The sequence below is a fragment of the Mustela lutreola genome, chromosome 8 (assembly GCF_030435805.1).
Source record: "Mustela lutreola isolate mMusLut2 chromosome 8, mMusLut2.pri, whole genome shotgun sequence".
In the NCBI taxonomy this organism is placed as follows: Eukaryota; Metazoa; Chordata; class Mammalia; order Carnivora; family Mustelidae; genus Mustela; species Mustela lutreola.
In genome coordinates, this window is record NC_081297.1 from 57883358 (window position 1) to 57904524 (window position 21167).

Sequence of the window (21167 nt, forward strand, 5' to 3'; positions counted from 1 at the left end):
AGAGATGGGAACCAGAGGAAAGAAGTGGACTTCAGGTGGAAGACGAGGCGGTCTCTTGAAGACCACCTCGTCACCTTCACGGCCCAGTCTCCCGGCGCGGGCCCTAAGAGTGTAGCTCCGGGCCGCTATCCCCCCCTTGGCTCGCACACGCTTCCTCCGCTTGCCCGAACCGGGCAGAACTAGGCGACGCTGGGTCCCGCCCTCCCAGCCCGAGGTGGCGCGGGGACCAGGGTACCAGAAGGGGTGCCCTGGCACCCTGAGATCCTGCCCTCGCCACTTTCCCTCCGCGGAGGTGGGCGCTGCTTTCCGGCTACGGGCCACGTGGCCCCTGCCGGGCGGGGGGCTCGGCCCTCCCCCTCATGGGCCGGGTGACTCAGGCCGCAGCTGTTCCCGCGTCACATGAGGGAGGAGGGCGGCCACTGGGCGGAGGAGGTGGCGGGGGAGGGGGCTGTGGCTGGAGACCGGGGCGGGGCCGCGCGGCGGGCGGGGCCGCAGCCGGGGGGCGCCGCTAGAGAGCCCCTGAGCCGCGGCCGGAGAAGAGCGCACAGCTTTGGGGAGCCCAGGTGAGGCCGCGGGGTCCACGGCCGGCCTCTGTCTTGGTAGGGGTAGCTCCTGGGGAGCGGGTAGCTCTCTCCGCTGCGGCTCGCCTCGGGTTCCCGAAGATCCGCCGCGCTCCCGGACGCTCCCGAGGCCCTCGCAACTTTGCAACTTTGCGGAGTTCCGGAGGCCCGGGAGGGTTCGGTGTGGGGACGGGCTGCGCTTGTGTTTCGGGGGAGGTCAGAGCGAAGGGGAAGACGGCTGGGGGTCGCGCTTGGGCCGAGGGCCGTTTGTAGGGGCTGGCTAGGTGGGGAGGGAATGTTGGAACGCGGGGGGTGTTGGCGGGCCGAGGGTGGTCGTCGGGCCCCGGCCGGGGTGGCGGCGGGGCAGGTCCCGGCTTCGCGGCGGTCGCCCCCACCCCTCTCCAGCCTGGGAGAAGAGGGGGCTGGGAGACGTGGATCTGACCGCGGGTTTCCGGGTGGGAGGGGCCGGGAATGGGGGCCGCGCAGGGAAGGCCTCGAGGGCCGGCAGGGAGCACGGAAACCGAGGTCCCCCTTCGCCCGGTTCTCATCCCCCTGCGCTCCCCTCTACCCCAGGCCCGGCAGCCATGGCGGTGGAAGGAGGAATGAAATGTGTTAAGTTCTTGCTCTACGTTCTTCTGCTGGCCTTCTGCGTGAGTGGGAAGGGGGACGGTGGGGGGCGCGCTGGCAGGGTGCGGGGAGACCTGGATCCGGAGTGGTGAGGGCTTAGGGGCCGAGAATGAAGGCAGCTGGAGACCAGATGTGGAAGGAGAGCCGGTGGAACAGGCCGAAGACAGCATGGCCACCCCACCCCCTCCAGCTTTCCGGGTCCTCTAAGGCTTGTTTGGACCAAGAATGGACAGCGTGGGTGCACAGCACCCTCCCCCTCGCCCCTCCTGGCCCTTCCTGTCTGGTGACCCAACCACTTGTGATATCGGGCAGTGGGGCAACCAGCCAACGGCCGGCCTGATAGCTATCGCCGTGGGGCTTCCCTCTCCTCCCCACCCTTCCCTACTCTCTCCCTTACTCCTCCTTCTTTTCTATTCCCTCATCCCTCTTCACTCCCCTCAGCTGCTTGGGGGTGGGGAAGGGCTGTCTACCCTCTACAGTCTGTTCCTGTCCTGGGCTCCTGGCTTCAGAGGCCGCTCTTTATCCACGGAGGGGCACCCCACTCCGGTCTCTTTTTCTGATCCCTTCTCCTCCCTGGCCTAGTGGGCCTGAGGAACCCTAGAACAGCTGATGAGGATGAAGTGGGCACTAGAAGATAGAGGGCAGTTCTGGGAGCCCTAGAGGCCCATAGGAAGCACCACTCTAGGTGAGGAATAAGTGCCCTGGGGTCAAGGCTTTCTGGGAACTTCTCCTTTGGCATTTCGCCAAATTGTGGGGAACTACAGGCCATCCTCTTCCCCTGCAGTCCAGTTTTCTGGAGGTGTGAGAATCCGTCTCTTTGGGATGGGGCTAAGGCTGTGTCCTGGGTGTACCCACTGTGCTCTGAGGGCTCATGGGTTGTGGGTCTGGCCTAATTCTGACCTGCCCTCCTCACAGGCCTGTGCAGTGGGACTGATTGCTGTGGGTGTAGGGGCCCAGCTGGTCCTGAGTCAGACCATTATCCAGGGGGCCACGCCTGGCTCCTTGTTGCCCATCGTCATCATCGCAGTGGGTGCCTTCCTCTTCCTGGTGGCCTTTGTGGGCTGCTGTGGGGCCTGCAAGGAGAACTACTGTCTTATGATCACGGTGAGCTGGGTGTGGGGCCAGGGTGGGTATCTGGGACTGCAGGGAGGGTACCCTACGGAGGGGGCGGAAAACCTTCATGAGTGAACTGGAGGCTGGCTGGGCCACAGCAGGCCACTGTCACCAAGACTCCAGCCTGACCCTTGTCCACTGTGCCTGCAGTTTGCCATCTTCCTGTCTCTTATCATGCTGGTGGAGGTGGCCGCAGCCATTGCTGGCTATGTGTTTAGAGACAAGGTAAGCAGGGGAAAGGGCGGAGGGCCCTGCCTCAGAGGTCTCGCTGCTCTGGGATGCGTGTGCCCTGGAGTTTGACCTCAACAGTGCCCCTTCTTATTCCCAGGTGATGTTAGAATTTAATAAGGACTTCCGGCAGCAGATGCAGAATTACCGGAGAGACAATCGCACAACTTTGGCCCTGGACAAGATGCAGGAAGATGTGAGTGAAGGTTGCTGGGAGCAGGGGTAGAGGGGGAAGAAGAGTCTTATCTTTGTATTGTAGGTGGAGGTGCACATACTAACCTTTTACTCCGTATTTCTTCTCTCCTGCAGTTTAAATGCTGCGGGGCAGCTAACTACACAGACTGGGAGAGCGTCCCTACTGTGCCCAAGGGCCAAGTCCCTGACTCCTGCTGCATCAATGTCACAAAGGACTGTGGGGCTTCTTTACAAATAAATAACATCTACTCTGAGGTAAGGAAGAAACTGAGATAGAGGGGACTTGGGAGATCTGGGAAATATTTCAAGGGTTGAGATAGAGAGAGGGACCAGGGATGGAGGTGGAGAGGGTTGGGGCCCTGGGATGGGGAGGAGCTCTGGGAATGCTAGGGGTAGGGTGAAAGGTACAGAGAGCGGGGGAGAGAGGGAACAGAAAGTAGGTGGGAAGTTTCTGATTATGTTCTTGCCTTGTGTGCCTACTACCTTTCAGGGCTGTGTGGAGAAGATCGGGGGCTGGCTACGGAGCAATGTGCTGGTGGTGGCTGCAGCAGCCCTGGGAATTGCCTTTGTGGAGGTGAGAGGCACCTTTGGGACTCATTCTGGGGCATCTGGGCACTAGGGGCAGTGGGAGGAGGGTGCTGGGGGAAGTCCTGGCCTGGGGACAGGGGCCCTCGTGGTGTTTGGGGTCTGCTGGGTGGGCCTCGGATACTTTGCCTTTCTGACTCCTTTCCACCCCTCTCTCTTTACTTCTAGGTACTGGGAATTGTTTTTGCCTGCTGCCTCGTGAAGAGTATCCGGAGTGGCTATGAAGTGATGTAGGGTGTCTAGTCTCTTCAGTCTCCTCATCTAAGGGAGTGGGGTAGTACACTCCAGGTTTTTCAATTAAACGGATTATTTTTTCAGACTGAAAAAAAAAAAATGGTCTCACTTTGTCTTTAAGTGTAATACTTTATCCTTTCCTTCTCCTCACCTGTGTTCCTGTCCTCTGGGATCCTGTTCTATGCACCTCAGTAAAGAAAGGCATATGGTGGTGGTGGTGGTGGGGTTGTTGGGGGAAGGCGGGTTTTGCTTAAGACACTGGTGGGGTTGGCAGTGGAAGTGGGGATCTGGAGGGGGCTGGGCCCCATGGCCCTCCCTGTCTTCTAGTCCTGTGCTGCCAAGTTTGGGGCTGTAATATTCATGAAGCCATCTCCTGCCAAAGTCAGAGGGATTCCCCACAATGGCTCTACCTGGGAGAGGCCAGCCCACATCTACCACGGACATCTTCTCCCTGGTGTTCTGCCCACCTCTGAAGGCCTAGCAACTCCCTCCCAACAAAGGGGACCCGGCTCCTTTTAGGATAGTGATCAATTGCTATCACACCTTTGTGGCCTGTATCCATTAGATAAGAGGACAATTTAGGGGTTCCTGGTTGGCTTGGTCGGTTGAGTGTCTTGACTTTGACTCAGGTCATGATCACAGGGTCATGAGATCAAGCTCTATGTCTGGCTCCCAGCTCAGCAGGGAGCTATTCTCTCCCTCTGCCCCCCTTCCCTCACTTGCAGGGTCTCTCTCAAATAAAAATGTAAAAAAGGAGGGGCCATCTGGGTGGCTCAGTCAGTTAAATGTCCTGCCTTTGGCTCAGGTCGTGATCCCAGGGTCTTGGGATTGAGCCATGTGTCAAGCTCCCTGCTCAGTGGGGAGTCTGCTGCTCCCTCGCCCTCTGCCTCTCCCCGCCAACTCATGCTCTCTCAAAGAAACTCTGAAAAAAATAAAATAAAATAAAGGGGCGCCTGGGTGGCTCAGTGGGTTAAAGCCACTGCCTTCAGCTCAGGTAATGATCCTAGGGTCCTGGGATGGAGCCCCACATCGAGCTCTCTGCTCAGCAAGAAGCCAGCTTCCCCCTCTCTATCTGCTTGCCTCTCTGCCTACTTGGGATCTCTGTCAAATAAATAAATAAAATCTTGGGGCGCCTGGGTGGCTCAGTGGGTTAAGCCGCTGCCTTCGGCTCAGGTCATGATCTCAGAGTGCTGGGATCGAGTCCCGCATCGGGCTCTCTGCTCAGCAGGGAGCCTGCTTCCCTCTCTCTCTCTCCGCCTGCCTCTCTGTCTACTTGTGATTTCTCTCTGTCAAATAAATAAATAAAATCTTTAAAAAAATAAATAAATAAATAAATAAATAAATAAAATCTTTAAAAAAAATAAAACAAGTAAAAAAGAGAGGGGATAATTTAAGTTGGTATTGCCTTTTTTCCTCCATGGAAACCACCCAAGCCTGGTCCGGACCCCTCTTCACTACCTTCCTTCCCTCTTAAGAAAAATAGGTACTCTTCATAGAAAATAAATGTCCAACAATGCCCTCTGGTGGCCATTCCAGGTGCAGCGTCAAAGGACCCATACAGATGCCAGAGGGCCTGGGGGTTGGGGGGTGACACCCAGTGGTTGCTAGTGGCTTTGCAGATAGTACAGAGACCCCAGCATCAAGTCAGCCTAGGGGGCAGGGCTTAAATGGGGTCAGTCTCCCACTGGACAACTTCATTTCTGCCCATCTACAGTGTCTTTTATTTGTTTTTTAAGCAAGACATTTATTCAGTGCATATTTTATGCCAGGCATTAGGCAGTACCTGGGTGGGGACAGAAGGCTGGCAGGCTGGATTCAGCAGACTGCCTGGGCAGGCTTGGGAAGGAGCCAGGTGAGCACAGCATCCACCAGGCTGGCTGGCAGGTAGGAGGCTGGCAGCCAGAGCAGCTTGGCGTCCCAGCCTGGGCTGTAACGGGTTCTGGGGTAACGAGCAGTGAGGGCATGCTCCAGGCACCTGCTCACCTTGGTCAGGTCTGGATCACAGATCAGGTTCATGATGCGCTGCTGTACTTCCAAGTCTGCATTCCAGAAGATGGTTGTAATCAGTGTCCCTTCCCACTCTGGCCATCTCAGGCCCTATATTCTGGGTTCTGGAGCTGGTCCCCAGCAGAGGTCAGAGGGCTCCTTAGTGGCTCCCCAGTATGGTAAGTGGGCAGGTTCCAAATGGCCTGGGTGTTCTTCTCTGGCACCCCAATTCACCCTCACCTCCTGCTGGTGTAGGACGGGCCTTTCTGGTGCTCTCATTTCCCTTCATGTGCCCGTGTGGGCCCAGATACTCACATTTGGTGAGGAAGGCCTCCCCATAGCGGGCCTGTGTGGCAGAAGGTAGCCGTGCCCAGCACTCCTGCAGCGTATCCTCCAAACTCTTGAGATTTGTCACAGGGGTTCGGAAGAAGCCAGGCTCCACGATGGAGACTCGGACCCCAAAATGAGCTACATCCCGCCTGGATGGGGATAGAGGGAGGTTTCTGGCTTCTTCCCCTAATTAGGAAAGGGATCCTCGGGGACTTGGTTGTAGGGGCTAAAATGGGAAAGTTATCACAAGCTGGGGACCGGGGTCCTGAAGGAAAAGGAGATCCCTGCTGTTCTGGGACGGGGGCAAATGGGCCATGTATTTTTTGAGGTTTGTTTCCCTTTGTACTCTTAAGATCTAGAACAGGGGTCAGTAATTTTTTTTTTTTTTTAAAGATTGTATTTATTTATTTGACAGAGAGAGGGAACACAAGCAGGGGGAGTGGAAGAGGGAGAAGCAGGCTTCCCATAGAGCAGCTCAATGGGGGCTTAATCCCAGGACTCTGGGATGTCCTGAGCCAAAGACAGACGCTTAGCCTCCCAGTAAACTTCTTAAAGGGCCAGACAGCAAATATTTTTGGCAACACAGGCCTAAATATTATTGATATCAGGTAGGTACTTACATAATCATTAACAATGTAACCATTTAAAATTGTAAACACCAGTGGTGCCTGGGTGGCTCAATTGGTTGGGTATCTGACTCTTGATTTGGCTTGGCTGGTGATCTTGGGGTCATGGGACCGAGACTTGTGGCAGCTGGGGGCTCTGGTTGAGATTCTCTCTCCTCCCTCTGCCCCTCCCCCCATGCACCTGCTCTCTCTCTCTCTCTCAAATAAATAACCTTTAAAAAATAATAAAATGTAAACACCATTATTAGCTGGAAGGCAATTGGCCAGATTCTGCCTGAGAATTTGCCAACCCCTGACCTGGAACTACCCCATTCCCTAGGTCCTAGAGCACAGGGTTGAGTCCTGGGTGCTGGACATGAAGGGTGTAGACTGGTATTTGCTGGGGAGACTGCAGAGACACATAAAACCTCCTTGACACAGATGCAGAAATCCAAGTATCAAGCATGTGTTCCATGATGCTGATTGGAAAATTAAAGAACCAAGGGATAGGGACGAAAGTATATGAAATTCTTTGCTGAGTGACGGTGTAGAAGGCAGACTTCCTACAGAAGGTGGGCTGGCTGGGGGGCAGGCCCTGCTCCCGTGTGGTATTTGTCAAGTCTCCTTTGTGTTCTCACGGGACTTTGAACATTATTTAATTTTTAAATCTTTTTTTTTTTTTTAAAGGTTTTATTTATTTGAGAGGGAGAAAAAGTGCCCACTACAGAAAGCAAGCAGGAGTTGGGGGCAGTGGGAGAGGGAGAAACAGACTGCCCATGGAGTAGGGATCCCAGGACCCTGGGATCATGAGCTGAGCTGAAAGCAGCTGCTTAACCGACTGAGCCACCCAGGTGCCCCTGAACATTACTGTTTAAAGACGAAGGGCAGGAAAACATACAGATGAGGGACAAGCAGATCTGGGGGTAAGTCCCACTGCTTCCACTAACTAGTTGTGTGGTCTGGGGTAAGTTATGTTACCCTGTGGATATCAAAGCCTATTCCTTAGAGGGTTGCTGGGAGAAATAAAGGACAGAATGTTCTGTAAAAGTACTAGTTTACCATAAGTAACAGTTACTAATAATAACACTAGGGGCACCTGGGTGGCTCGGGTGGTTGAGTGTCTGCCTTTGGCTCAGGTCACAATCTCAGGGTTCTAGGATTGAGCCCAGCCGGGCTCCCTGCTCAGCAGCGGGTCTGCTTCTGCCTCTCCCTCCATCCCTTCCTCTGCTTGTGCTCGCATGCACATGCTATATCTTCAATAAAAAAAAAGAATATTAATAATGATAGCAGACTTCTTGGGGCATTTTCTACATGCCAGGCTCTATGGTGGCCTTAGAAGTACCTCATTTTACGCCCAGCACCCATGAGGTAGATCCTCTCATCCTGATTTAACAGATGAGGAATGAACTGGTGTAAAGAGAGGTAACCTCTCAAGGTCATGAAGCTCCCATGAGAGGAGACTGGGGTTTGAACCCACAAAGTTGAGCCCTAATGTCTCCTCTTCAGGATCCCACTATGCTGTGTTTTAGTCATCTCTGCAGGGCAATCCAGGGCTCTGCAACCCTCACCTCAGACAGTCAGAGAAGGCCTCCAGGCCAAACTTGGAAACACAGTAGCCCCCGCCATTGGCTGCCAGGCGACCCAGAACACTGGTGATGTTGACCACCCGGCCCCGGGCCTGCTGCAGCAGTGGCAGTAGGGCAAGGGTGACACCGATGGGACCCAGTGTATTCACGTTGAGCACCCGATGGAAATCGTTTTGCGTGAGCCACAGGGTGGGCCCAATGATCCCAGCCACACCAGCGTTATTCACTAGACCAAAAAGCCCTGAGGAGAGAGGAGACAGATAGCACAGGGTAGGTAAGGCATTCCAATGCGCTCTCTCCAGATCACTCTCCTTCCCCACGCCGTCCCTCCAGCTTCCTGAGGCCCGTGAGCACCCTGCACCATAGTCCCGGTGGCCCCACAGTCCTGGAGGCCCCACGCTACTCACCTGTTTCTCCAACCTGTGTTTCCACCCACTTGGCTGCTCGCTGGACACTCTGGGGATCCGTGACATCCAGCAGGGTGGTGTGGAGGCGGGAGGAGGCCACCCGCTGTAGGTCCTCTGCCCCTGAGGGGGTCAGGCAGCTGGCCAGGACTCGGAAGCCTCTCTGGTCCAGTCTCAGGGCCAGAAGCCGGCCGAAGCCTGAGTCACAGCCAGTGATGAAGACAAAGGCGTCGCTGGCGGGCAGGCTCTGCCGGTCCCTGAGCAACCACAGCGCTGCCCAGAGCAAGACTCCCAGCAGCAGGGGCAGCCACATGGCCAGAGCCCAAGCGACCTGCAGGTGGCAGCCGAGGCTGGGCGGGAGAACTTGTCTGGTTTACTCGGGCTTGGAAACCCTTGCCCCTGTTATCCTCCCTAGCTGGTAGTCCGCTCTGAGCAGACTGAGAAGTTCTCTGCTTGGCAGGGAACTGGCAAATTCTGGCTCATTTAAGCCAAGCAAAGATCCAGGCAGACCCTGTATCGGGGGCTACCTTAACTAGAGCCTGAGAGGCCGGGGCCAGGGTGCAGACTCTGGCACACACGCGAGCAGAGGAATCTGGCTGGCTTTCAGCTCTCCTGCTCAGCCAGCGACATCTGAATTCTCTCCATGTAAACTGGGCCTTATTTTTGGAAACACATACAGGGCACAGAGCACTTCAGCCCTGTTGGCCCCAAACTTACTGTGTGATGCTGAACCGCATCTCTGAACCTGTTTTCTATTCTACCAGCGGGGCCGACACCAGCCGTGGCCCAGCTGGGAGCTGTGGAGGGTCAAGGGCGATCAAGTGTGAGGAAGCGCATGAAAAGCTTCTGGCTTCGACTTATCAACACGTGCCATATCAGAGCACCCAGCTCCCAGGACCCTGCTTACCTCCTCTGGGGAAAGCTAGCAGGCAGTACAGTGCCCGAAGCTCCTTCTCGTGCTCTGTTTGAGAGACTTTGCTCCCAGTCTTTGGGTGGCCTGGGTCCCAGAGGTATTAAGTGTGTCGGGGGGGTGTTAGGGGAGAGGCTGGGAGGAGCCAGGGAAGCTGGAGCCTGGCAGTCAAAGCCAATGCTTGGCACAGGCCAGGCCTGCTGCGGCCCCCAGCCGGGGGGGTGCCTGACCGCCTCTGTCAGGAGGAGGGATATGTCAATGACAGCAGCTGCCCCTCTCTGTTGGTGACCTTGGACCTGCCACTCCTCCTCCTTCCCAGCCCTGAAGTGCCCCCATCCCCAAGAATTAATCTCCAATCTGGTCCGGACTCATGACACTGCTTAGCACCAGGCTGGGAGAGGCCACGAGCACGAGGAGAGGCAGAGCGCCAGAGCGGGGACCAAGCCTGCTCCCTGTCATATTTCTCCTCTGCGGGAAACCAAAGTCCTGAATTAGGAAGCTTGGGGCAGAGCCCACTAACCTTCTCTGGGGGGGCGTGGGAAACTTCCGCCCTCGGCTCATGCAACATGCACCTGCACCAGGCCCAAAGAGGGAAAGAGAGGTGGGACGGTGAGAGGATGCTCGCTCCACCCTTTACCCAAAACGTAACTGTCACTTAGGGAAACAGTCTTTGAATCTTCCACTCCTATCCACCCATGCTGGGCTAGTAGCTCTTTGAAACATACCACACAGAAATGGAGGCTTGTGTTTTATTCTTGGCCTGTCAGCTTCCCCCACGGGGGAGGCAGGAGAGGTGGGGGTGGGGTTAGGAAGGGGGGACAGGCTAGGAGGGGGCAGACTGCAGCTGCCCTTTGTACACATATTCCAGTGCCGTGGCAATGGTGCGCATGTCCAGCTCGATGCTCCGAGCCCAGTTCTCCACATCCCCGATTTCCTGGGAAGGGGAGGAGGTGGGAGGCTGGGAGTCAGAGTGTGTAGGGTAGAGTGTGGCTCTAAGGAGACAGATAGGGGCACTTTCCATCCATCCCCTAGAAAGGGCTCTGCTTGAACCCACCAATTACTTTTATCTCTCTAGCTTCTCTGACACTTCTCTGACACTCTGACACAGTACCAACGATTGCTGGGAGCATCCCCATTTCCTTTTTAAACTGAGCCTTGAACTGACCTGCCTGGAGGCAGTTAATAGGGTCCCACGGATGTAGGGAGTGTGGCCCACCTTGAGTGCCTGATTGAAGTTCTCCACCATCCCGATCCACTGGCCTGTTTGCTTGGCAAACTGGGCAGCCTGGACCTGCAGGGTCTTCACCTCATGGTCCAGCTTTCTCTGGTTCATGTAGGCCTGGGCCACGCTAGAGGTTGGAAGAGGGATGAGATCAACTCACCCATCTGGTGGGGAGTGGTCTCCCAGACTAATATTCCACTGCAAGGGTGGGAGGGCAGCCAGCAGTCAAACTGGGGAAAACGGTGTGAGTTTGGCCATTCTTGGATGTGATGCAAATGACTACCATTCATGCAAATGAACCAGCTTCTTCCTCCCACTCTCAACATTCCCAGGAGAGCCTAGCTGGGAGCTGACTGAAAACTTACCATCTCCTACCCCACCAAAGGAATTCCTAAAGCTGGGTGATAGAAGGGAGGATTAACCTGGAGGGAATATCCCTGGGGAAGAAGCTGGGAAAATCCAGCAGCAGGGAGAAATCTGGCCATGCTTGGAAGCCCAGGGATGTGTGCAAGAAGTTGGGAAGGGAAATAGGGCCCCTCCCTGAATCTGGGGTGGGATGGGAGAGCAGCCCCCTCCCCAGGAACTCAGGGTCAAGAGACGATATCTCAGGGGCTTCTTCTTGGCTCTCAGTCTCTCTCCCAACCCTTCTCCTTTCGCCCACACAGATGAAGGAACACACACACACACACACAATCTGTCTCTCTCTCTCACCCTTTCTTCCTTCTGCTCTAGGCAGTTTTTCTTTTTTCCTCAATCAAGCTTGGCTGCAGTTATTGTTAATGCCTTGAGGTTGCTACCCCCAACCCCTTACCCTGACCCTCTTCCCCCAACCTCCCCATCCCACAACTACTGTTCTTTCTCATTGGCTGGAGAGTCTTTGACTCCCCATCCTAAAGCTCTAGGTCATCTGGGAGACTCCCCATCCGGTGCCACCCCCAACTGGAATCTGCGGGGGTTGGAGGGGGCTAGGGGTTGGGGTGGGTGGAGAGAATGGGAAGGACACCTGACAGGGGCTGAGACAGATTGAGCCTTTGTTTTCCTTTCCAGGGAATGAGAGGACCCGTGGGCAGCAACACAAAACCCTTTCTAATCTGGCTTTGGCTTAGCTGTCCTCTAAGCTGAAAGAGGGGTGGCCCCTAGCAAAGGAGGAGCGGAGGGAGAAGCCGGGCCAATCTCAGAGCAGAGCCCAAGAGGCACCAATGTGGGAGGGAGGAAAGGGGGCAGACCCCATCCTTTCTCTTTGGGAGACAGCTTGGCCATAGTACAGGCTGGTGCAGGAGCTCAAACAGCAATAGCAGGGGGCTCCCTATGCTTTAAGAGATTCCCCTGGGAGTTCCTAAAACCCTAGCTTTTCCTGTTGACCTCCCACATTCACACTGAGTGAAGGGAAAGGTCTGCAGGGGAGGGAGATCAGAGGCCTCAACCACAAGCTTCTTGTCCCCTAATCTTCCCCAGAGATGAGTAATTAAGATGACAGTCCCTGCATGGCTCACTTGGGTGACTCAGTCTCTGGATTCACAACCAGTTATTCTATTTGTCCTGGGGTGGAAGGCATCATACTGCCCTTTTTCTTCCAGTCATCATCTCAGCACTCTGCTGGGTTACTCAGGGTCAAGAGAATATTCTTTGCTCCTTCCCAAGTCTTTGGTTGTTACTGGCATTCTTCTATAGGATTGGCACAGGGGGGTGGTCTCTGGAGGCTGGGAAGGAAGGGACAAGAAGGCTTGGCTCTGCTATAGCTCCTGGCATAGATTCTGCTCTCAACCTCACCAGCTGCGCCATCTCTTTCCTGCCAGCTGCTCCCCAGGCCTGCCTGAGGGTGGGAGGTAGAGAAGGAGAGGGTGGCAAATTCTGGTGAAGGAGGGTGCTCTCCCGCCCGCCAAAGTGACAGCTGGACTTGGAAGGATGAAGGGAAGTGGGCAGATGGCATCAAGCTGCGAGCACCAGGGAGGTTATTGCGGGGAGAGGGGAATCTGGCGGCTTCTCCAACCACTGCAGCTGCTCCTCCTAGTGCAACGTTAGAAGTCAGAGCTGACTCAAGCCTCTCCCCATAAAGTTAAGCTGGGGGAGGGGAGGGAATGATGGAACATCCCACCCCCTCAACAGCAGTCTGAGGGTTGGACCTTGCCAATGCCTAAACTTGCGGGGGGGGGGGGGGGAGGGAGAGGGAATGGTTTTGATGGGAAGAAGTTCATACCCCACATTGAGGTGATCCACCAAAGCTTCTGTCAGGCAGGTCGCTGCAGTGATAGCCTCTCGCCTCCTCTTCTCTAGGGATGAGCGGAAAAGGGATTGGAGTAGAGAATCGGTTTTTTGAAGGATGGTGCTACAGGGCCGACACTCATTGCTATTCCACTAGTAGCAGGAACACCTCAACAAACCTTACAGTGCTGGGGCTGAAAAGGACTTTGAAAAACATAAAGCAAGCCTTTTCATTTTATTAAAAAAAGTTTTTTTTTTTTTTCCCCTTAAGTCTTTTCTTCTTAGAAGAGGTGAGTTAACTGGTACCCTGGGAACGGAAGCGACTCGCCCAGAGACGCTACCGAGTCAGTGACGGCGCCCAGGACTCCAGACCCCCGGCATCATTTTCCACTCTCCTGGCTTGAGGATTAGTACGTCCCCGATTCCCAAGCCAGATCCTGGAAGGGCCCCACCCCCATTTCCGAGGTTTCAGGCCTCCAAGAATCTCATCTCAGCCTGGCCCCAGCACGCTCCTCCCCCAGGAGCGTCCCTTCCCACTTTTGGGACCAGAGGCTCCCTGGGCCAATCCGCACAGCGCTGTTTCTCGCGCGGGGGCCAGACGAGGATGCGCGGAGACTGAGAGTGGGGGGCGTTACCCGGAGGGGGGGCGGGGAGGGGCGGGGAGGGACGGCTCGCAGCGTAGTCAAAGGCACTAGAGCCCGCTGGCAAGTAATGGCATTTCCAAAACAGCGCCCCCACCCCCTCTCCGACGCCCGCGCCCACGAGCCCGCGTCCTTCCCAAGATCCGGGCCGTTACTCGAGCTCCAGGCTCCGGGCTGAGGCTAGGCCGCGGCGGGAGAGAAAACAGCGGACGGGAACGATCGGCTCACCCTGCAGCTCCTTGCGTTCGTTCTGCTTGGCCTGGTGTTCTTTCAGCAGGCGTGACAGCATGGTGGCGGCGGGCTGGGGGCTGGGCGCGCCCGGCCCCCCCGACTCCGGGAGCTGGAACGCGTACCTCGGCTCCCGCGGGGTCGGAGTCACGTGACCGCAATGTCACGTGACACCAGGACCGCCCCTTTTCAGGCCGGTGGGTGGAGAGCGTGGAAGAGCTTGGCTTTGAACCGAGGGACTAGCAGAGGGTTGGGGGCAAGTGAACTCTGGTCTTTACTGGGCGGGGGGTCTCCCTTTTTGGTGAGTGTTGGGCGAAGTTTTCTTTAGTACCCGTATTGCAGAGCCCGTTTTGATCGTCTCCTTTGGATCTCAGGGCTCCCGGGAGGGTCGGTACTTACGGACTGTGCATCATTGTTCCGTTTTGAGGAGGGAACAGAGGCTCCCTGGGCTCATTGAAATTCTTTTCCTTTCTTCGCCCTTCCCTCCTGGCAGCTCTGGTCGGTTCTCCGTTAATTCTCAGCACCCACCCCCTGAGAGGGAATGCTTTCCTCTTTTTCCCAGCCCCTTCGCTTCTCACCACCCTGCCAAGATCCTCAGCTCTGGGTGATCACGGTGGAGAAGAGGCATTTTCGGCATTTCAAGCGACCTCTTCGGGAGCTTTGCTAATTTGGCTGGCTGTGTGTGGTGAATGTATAATCCCATCTCTGTCCTTATGTGGTCAGGGAATGCGAACCCTTTCAGTCTTACCAGAATAATGTCTCAGTAAAAGGTAAATCATGTAACACCTCTCTGAGCTAAAGAGAAATGCTTCCGGGATTAACTCCAACAGGAAAGAATTATAAACATCATCAACCTATTCTTGCTATCTTGGTGCATCACGCCCCAACAGTCTGAGCGTCTCTGGGCAACTCGCTTATGCTCTGGATTTGGTTTTCTCCCTAGAAAAATAAGGGGATTGGATTAAATCAGTAGTTCTCAGCCCTCAGCTAAACATTAGAACCACCTGGGGAAGTTTTAAAAAATGCCCTGGCCCTAGATTGAGTAACAGGATCTCTAAGGATTGGAGCCCAGGCAAGTATTTTATAAAAAAGTTCAAGGGCGCTTGGTGGCTCAGTGAGTTAAGCCTCTGCCTTCGGCTCAGATCATGATCCTAGGGTCCTGGAATTGAGCCCCACATCTGGATCTCTGCTCAGGAGGGAGCCTGCTCACCCCCCCACCCCCACCTGCCTCTCTGCCTTCTTCTGATCTCTGTCAAATAAATAAATAAAAATCTTAAAAAACTTTAAGAAGTTGTTCAGCTGATTCTAGTTTGCATTGGACTTTGCCAATCACTGGACTAAACCATATCGAGGTCTGTTCCCAACTTTGGCATTCTCTCATTTTGTGATTCAGTTACATAGTAAAAAATTGGCTTCACGATATATACTTAGAGGGGAAGAGAAATAGGTGCTTATTTATTTAGGTGTTAGAAATAGGTGCTGATTTAAACAGACATTCAGCTGTTTACAGAGTAGCATCTTAAATCCTAGGAGGTGTGCAACCCTTGAAAGGATTAGTGAATGAAATGTAAAGTGGTAGCATAAAGCAGAGCATTAAATGCCACCAAGAGGGACGCCTGGGTGACTCAGTCAGTTAAGCTGCCTTTGGCTCAGGTGATGATCCCAGGGTCCTGGGATGGAGTCCTACATCGGGCTTGCTCGGCAGGGAGCCCACTTCTCTCTCCGCCTCTGTCTGCTTGTGCATTCGCTCTCTCTGATAAGTAAATAAAATCTTTAAAAAAATGCCACCAAGATAAAAATTCTGAATAAAAATGTTCGATACTGCATATGTAAATGTCTATGCTTATATGTGTACTCTAATTTATTTTCCCAACATTTTCAGAGTATTTACCATAGGTCAAACACTTTACACATATTAATTCATTTAATCACTAGAACTATCAGAGGCAGTGAATTACTGTTGCCCTCAATTTTCAGATGAAGAAACTGAGGGACAGAGTGGTTGAGTAATAGAGCTTGGTGGCAGAGCTAGGCTACAAATCCAGGCTATCTGATTTCAGAGCCTGAGTGTAACCACCGTCCCATGCTGCATTAACCGTGGGAAAGAGACCCCAGGATGGGAAATTCTGTGTCTTGTCACTATGCCCCTCTAGCCTGTGGGCACAGTTGAAGGGAATCCTGGTAGGGGAGGAGTGTTTGGGAAGAGTCCTCGCTCCAGTGGGGCGCTGATCAATAGAAGCGGGAAGAGTGAGAGCATCACTGGGCAGCCTAGTCCAGTCCTTCCCCCAACCCCCACTTGGCTCCAGCTTCCAACTGCAGTGAGCAAGCAAAATAGAAGCACTTGGAAGATCCTTGCTGCCTCACTCCCAGAGCTGTGGGTCCTGGGAGAGAAGAGCAGGGGTTGAGGGGGTACCAGAAAATAGTTATTTGGGGATGTGAAACAGAGGGCAGGGGCTAATGAGGGGGTTGGTGTTGGGGGTTTCAGTGGCGAGTTTGTGAATGTTAAGATTAGGCTGACTCAGGGAGAGTGCCAGCCCATCCTGTATTGCCGTCACCCCCCTGGCACAATCGCCTGACATTTTCACAATCAGTATAGAGACTGCCAGGAATCTGCAGACATCAGCTCCACCCCCCTCCCCACACACTGGCTGTTCCTTTGCCCTAGAGCTGGGCAGAGAACATGGGGACCTCTATCTGGGGACCCCAGCTGATCTCTCCAGCATCATCCCCCAGATGCTATTTTTTTCTAGGCTTTTGCTGCTCACTGTGTAACTTCAGTTTCTGCTGAGTTGAAGCTTAGCTCCCGACCCGCCTTTGGTTGAGATGGACACAAGCTTCATGTGTCTCTGAAGAATGACTCTTGATGTTTGAAATCTCTTTCTGCCCATATCTCCTTAAACTCCTTCCCACCCCACAGATTATATTCTCTTAGAATGAATGAATGCAACTCCATGCTCCTTTCCCTCCCCACTCATTTCTTTGTTCTTTTGAGGTCTTTACTTAGCAAGCTTTAAACTGAGTGCCTGGGCCAAACATGAAGGCCAGAAGCTGCTGAGTTGTTAAGGGTTGGGTGAGGAGGACTGAAGGAGAACATGGAATGAGTGCAGAAGGCTTCTCATACTGGGAAGTCTGGCTGGGTTTCTAGGGGGGAGGGTACTGTTGGTGGTGTGGCCAAGTTCCAAATGTTGGCCTGAGGCCAGTGCTCAAAGAAAAGGGGCCCTCAAGACAGTCTAAATGGCTCCCTGTGGGAAGTGACCTCCCAGTCCTCCAGAAAAATGCATGGGTTTCCCTTGGATCCTTAAAGATGAGAGCAGTCAAGTCATTTCTCCAGCGATTCCTCTCAATCACATTTATATTCTCTCTCTCCCAGCCACTCCCATAGTTCAAGCTTTGGCTACAGCCAGAATTCAGAGGCAGGCAGAAGGATTCCAGTGCTGGAGAGGTGGGTGGGGTGAGAAAGTCCTCCTGTTGTGTGTGTTGGAGAGGAAGAGGCTGACCCTGGGACATATGCTCCAAGACTCTTTTGCCAGATGAAGTGGAGGGAGAAGTTAACCCTGCGATGTGTTCTGGGAGTGTTTGCCTGTAAGCTAGAGACAGCAGCTGGAAAATGTGTAATCCAGGGAAGCTGAAGAACAGGGATCCCATATGGAAGAGAAGAAGGTTGTTAAAGGGGGAAGGGGCTGGAGAAAGCCCCAGCTTCCACTCCAATAGGGGTGAAGACTTTGCTGGGCCTGGACATTAATCAATTTTAAAAATTATTTTGAAATAGTTATAGACTTAGAGGAAGTTGCAAAAATAGTACATGAAGTCCCATGTACCCTTCTCCCAGCTTCCCTTCCTGGTGACATCTGATATAACGGTAGCACAATATCAAACCCAGGAAGCTGACACAGGGACCCTGTTCACTAGCCTTATTCAGTTTTCATAATGTTCTACACGTATTCAGTGTGTGTGTCAGTATGTGTATGCATTCGTAGTTCTATGCAGTTTTGTCCCGTGTATAGATTTGAATAACTACCACCAAATCAAGGTACAGATCTCTTCATCACCACAAAGGAACTTTCTGTGCTATCCTTTTTTTTTTTTTTTTTTTTGCAACTATTTATTTTATTTTATTTTATTTTATTTTTATTATTTTTTATTTATTTGCCAGAGAGAGAGAGCAAGTGAGTACACACAAGCAGGCAGAGAGGCAGGCAGAAGCAGAGAGAGAAGGAGGCTCCCTGCTGAGCAAGGAGCCCGATGCGGGACTCGATCCCAGGACCCTTGGCTCATGACCTGAGCCGAAGGCAGTGGCTTAACCCACTGAGCCACCCAGGCGTCTCTATTTGTTTTATTTTTAAAAGATTTTGTTTATTTGAGAGAGAGAGCGAACATGTAAGAGAGTGAGCACAAGCTGAGAGAAAGACAGAGGAAGAGGGAGAAGCAGACTCCCCACCGAGCAGGGAGCCCAGCCTTGGGGCTGAATCCCAAGATCCCGGGATCATAACCTGAGCCGAAGGCTGATGCTTAACTGACTGAGCCACACGGGCAACCCTATTTATTTATTTTAGAAGTATAATGAACACACGGTGTTGTTAGTTTCAGGTGTAATGTGCTATCTATTTATACTTACCTCTTCCCATCCCTGTCCCCTGGCAATCACTAATCTGTTCATCATCTCTATAGTTTTAATTTTGTGAATTTCCAACTCTTGACTCAAACACAAGAAGTTCTCAGCAGGTTTGTTTATTCAAACACGGAGCTTCATTCTCCAGATCCCTCTAGCTTCTTCATTCTATGCCCCACCCCCTTCACCTACAACATTGTGTCCCATTCCAACAATCTGGTCTCACTTCTCCTTTAGGGAAAATCGACATGTCTAAATTTACTAGGCTGGTCTAGGACTCTTACATTCCCCCCTTCTCACCCTCCCTTGCCCCACTATTTATAGCCAGGCTAATTTTGGGCAAGCTCTCTCTCTCTCTTTTCCTGCTCCTTCCTCCTGTGGCGGGTGAGATGACTTCTCAAATATTTGGGCAGAGGAGGTCAGAAGAAGATTCTTGGCATCTGATTTCAGCCTTGGATTTAGCAGGAGCCAGCAGGGTGAAGATGAAGGGAGGCAGACATCACAGATGCAGCAAAGAGGAAGGCACCTGGGCCTCTGAAGGCATTTGACCTTGGTTGGAGATCTCAACTCAGAGTCAGGAGTCCTGGGTTCCATACTGATTGTACTACTCTGCATTCTTATATCAGCTCTACTGTGTTGGGGCTCTGTGATAGAAAAGGGACAAAGAGGGCAGATGTGGGGGATAATAAAGTAGGCTCCTGGTTCCTGCTTGTTGGCAGCACATGTGTTTCCTCGATAGTCCCTAGTTGGAGCTGTGTTAGTTCCCTGGAGGGGATGTCTACAGTGTATTGTTGCAAAAACGGAGACCCAGATATTCAAATGTATAGTAACTTACCCAGGGCAATGATTGTCCCAGGACCAGCAAAGTGAAAGCCTACCCTTCTGTTTGTTTTTAAAAGTATAATCTTTTTTTTTTTAAAGATTTTATTTATTTATTTGACAGAGAGAGAGATCACAAATAGGCAGAGAGACAGACAGATGAGGAGAAGCAGGCTCCCTGCTGAGCAGAGAGCCCCACTCGGGACTTGATCCCAGGCCCCTGGGATTACGACCCGAGCCGAAGGCAGAGGCTCAACCCACTGAGCCACCCAGGTGCCCCTTAAAAGTATAATCTTGGAAAAAGAAGTAAGAGAGACAAAGGGAGCATGGGAAGAGAAATTAGGTAGGGGACATTGGGGCTTTTAATAAAGGGAGGCGAAGAGAAAATACTTTTTCTTTTTCTTTTTAAAGATTTTATTTATTTATTTGGCAGAGAGAGAGATCACAAGTAGGCAGAGAGGCAGGCAGAGAGAGATGGGGAAGCAGGCTCCTTGCTGAGCACAGAGACCGATGCGGGACTTGATCCCAGGACCCTAAGATCATGACCTGAGCCAAAGGCAGAGGCTTAACCCACTGAGCCACCCAGGCGCCCCGAGAAAATATTTTTTGAAATAGTTAATATTTAAGTAATCTTTCCCCCCAGCATGGGGCTCAACCTTATGACCCTGAAATTAAGAGTTATGTGCTCTACCAACTGAGCCAGCCAGGCACCTGATGAGAAAAGAAAATTCTAAGGATATGATAGAGACAACATTAGAGACATTGAGAAATATTCAGAGAAAGTGATAGAGACAAGGAAAGGGACAAAAATAGAGTTTGGGATGAGACAAAACCAGATAGAGAGGGAAGGGAAAGATAGATAGGTGGATATACACAAGACCATCACCCAGTGAGTAGAGGAGCCAGTGAATAGAGGAGGTGGGAGCAAGCGAGGTTCCAGTTGTGCCAAATTATTTCCTATCTCTCCTCCTAGCCCCATTTCTGGATTGGAGTTATAAATAGCAGAGGGTTGGAAAATGTCCCCCCTCCCTTTGCTTCTGTCCCAGCCTGGGGGGAAGGGAGAGGAAGAGATACAGGCTTGCTGGTCCCTGTGGAGATCCTTGCAAAGCCCCACCCAGATCCTGCCTGGACCAGCCCCTGGAAGCTGCCTTCTCCAATCTTTCCCGTTAAAGGGTGGGAAACCGACATTTCAGGGAAGAGGTCTGAGAGCCAAAGACCTCCTTTTCATCTCTCTGCCTCTTGGGTACAATCTTTTTCATCCTTGCCCTTGCCCTTCTTTGACCTCCACTCCCTTTTCCCCAGCTTAATTAATTTCCTCTTCCTCTATCAATCACCCTCAGTAATTTTCTTTTCTCCCCTTCATTCCAACCCCCCCCCCCTTTTTTTTTTGGTAAGCTCTGTGCCCAAGATGGAGCTGGAACTCACCATCCCCAAGAGCAAGGGTAGCATGCTCTATAGACTGCTCTATAGGCAGTCAGGATCACCCCCCCCCGCCCCCCGCACTCCCTACCCGCCCTAGCCGCCAAACCATTCTTTATTGATCAAACTCTTGCTCTTCTTTTTCCATCTCTTTTCTCTGTTTTCTTTCTACCTGCCTCCTTTGCTCTTTTCCCCAGACCTGCTGAATTTCTCTCTCTCCTCTTGCCTCTATCCTGACTGCAGACGATGTGGCTAGCATAGCCCTTGTCACTGCCGGGCTCTGAGGGGTGGGCTGGGATGGGGCGGGATGTGGTTTGATTCGAACAGCATGCTAGGCGCTCTACGTGACCACGGAGAGAAGGGAGCACCAAAGGACCACACAGGACCCTGCCCTTTCATCTCCCTGTGTACATCTCTCTTCCCAGACTGTCCTTTAGCCTCAAGCACTTATTTCTTACCCTCCCCCCCTTTTTTTTTTTTTTTTTTTTAGATCCCTTTCTTTCTGTACTTCTCTCTCCCTCCCCATTCCCATGCACCGCCTCCACCACTCGAGGGCTTGGGCAGGAGTGGGGTGGGGGGAGGACAGAAGAGCGCAGGCAGGGGCAGGGCCGAAGCCGGGGTGGAGATCCTGGCGTGCAAGGAGGGTTCCCACCCGGAGTTGCCA

At 53.0% G+C, this 21167-nt stretch overlaps 3 protein-coding genes across 3 annotated transcripts; 1 reads left to right on the top strand and 2 right to left on the bottom strand.

Moving 5' to 3' along the window:
• The first annotated feature begins 426 nt into the window (after nt 1-426).
• On the top strand, nt 427-4668 carry CD63 (CD63 molecule). Its single transcript, XM_059185058.1, has 8 exons — nt 427-563; nt 1134-1210; nt 2103-2291; nt 2451-2525; nt 2629-2724; nt 2838-2978; nt 3214-3297; nt 3477-4668. The coding sequence occupies exons 2-8, from the start codon at nt 1145-1147 to the stop codon at nt 3540-3542; spliced, it is 717 nt and encodes a 238-aa protein (XP_059041041.1). The 5' UTR covers nt 427-563; nt 1134-1144; the 3' UTR covers nt 3543-4668.
• A 571-nt stretch (nt 4669-5239) lies between these two features.
• RDH5 (retinol dehydrogenase 5) lies at nt 5240-10094 on the bottom strand. Its single transcript, XM_059185059.1, has 4 exons — nt 8457-10094; nt 8032-8290; nt 5844-6007; nt 5240-5581 (listed from the first exon to the last, which is right to left on the bottom strand). Exons 1-4 carry the CDS (start codon nt 8764-8766, stop codon nt 5358-5360), a joined length of 957 nt encoding a protein of 318 aa, XP_059041042.1. The 5' UTR covers nt 8767-10094; the 3' UTR covers nt 5240-5357.
• A 4-nt stretch (nt 10095-10098) lies between these two features.
• On the bottom strand, nt 10099-13829 carry BLOC1S1 (biogenesis of lysosomal organelles complex 1 subunit 1). The gene is made up of 4 exons (XM_059185060.1): nt 13657-13829; nt 12783-12855; nt 10580-10712; nt 10099-10297 (listed from the first exon to the last, which is right to left on the bottom strand). Exons 1-4 carry the CDS (start codon nt 13715-13717, stop codon nt 10187-10189), a joined length of 378 nt encoding a protein of 125 aa, XP_059041043.1. The 5' UTR covers nt 13718-13829; the 3' UTR covers nt 10099-10186.
• Nucleotides 13830-21167: the final 7338 nt, after the last annotated feature.

Coding starts and splice junctions, on each gene's coding strand:
- BLOC1S1 (XM_059185060.1), bottom strand. CDS start 13,717: ATGCTGTCACGCCTGCTGAAAGAACACCAGGCCAAGCAGAACGAACGC. Junction 12,856..13,656: donor CGAACGCAAGGAGCTGCAGG/GTGAGCCGATCG, acceptor GCTCATCCCTAG/AGAAGAGGAGGCGAGAGGCT. Junction 10,298..10,579: donor ACTTCAATCAGGCACTCAAG/GTGGGCCACACT, acceptor TCCCCTTCCCAG/GAAATCGGGGATGTGGAGAA.
- CD63 (XM_059185058.1), top strand. CDS start 1,145: ATGGCGGTGGAAGGAGGAATGAAATGTGTTAAGTTCTTGCTCTACGTT. Junction 2,526..2,628: donor GCTATGTGTTTAGAGACAAG/GTAAGCAGGGGA, acceptor TCTTATTCCCAG/GTGATGTTAGAATTTAATAA. Junction 2,725..2,837: donor TGGACAAGATGCAGGAAGAT/GTGAGTGAAGGT, acceptor TCTCTCCTGCAG/TTTAAATGCTGCGGGGCAGC.
- RDH5 (XM_059185059.1), bottom strand. CDS start 8,766: ATGTGGCTGCCCCTGCTGCTGGGAGTCTTGCTCTGGGCAGCGCTGTGG. Junction 8,291..8,456: donor AACACAGGTTGGAGAAACAG/GTGAGTAGCGTG, acceptor CTCTCTCCTCAG/GGCTTTTTGGTCTAGTGAAT. Junction 5,582..5,843: donor GGAGGCCTTCCTCACCAAAT/GTGAGTATCTGG, acceptor TCTGGAATGCAG/ACTTGGAAGTACAGCAGCGC.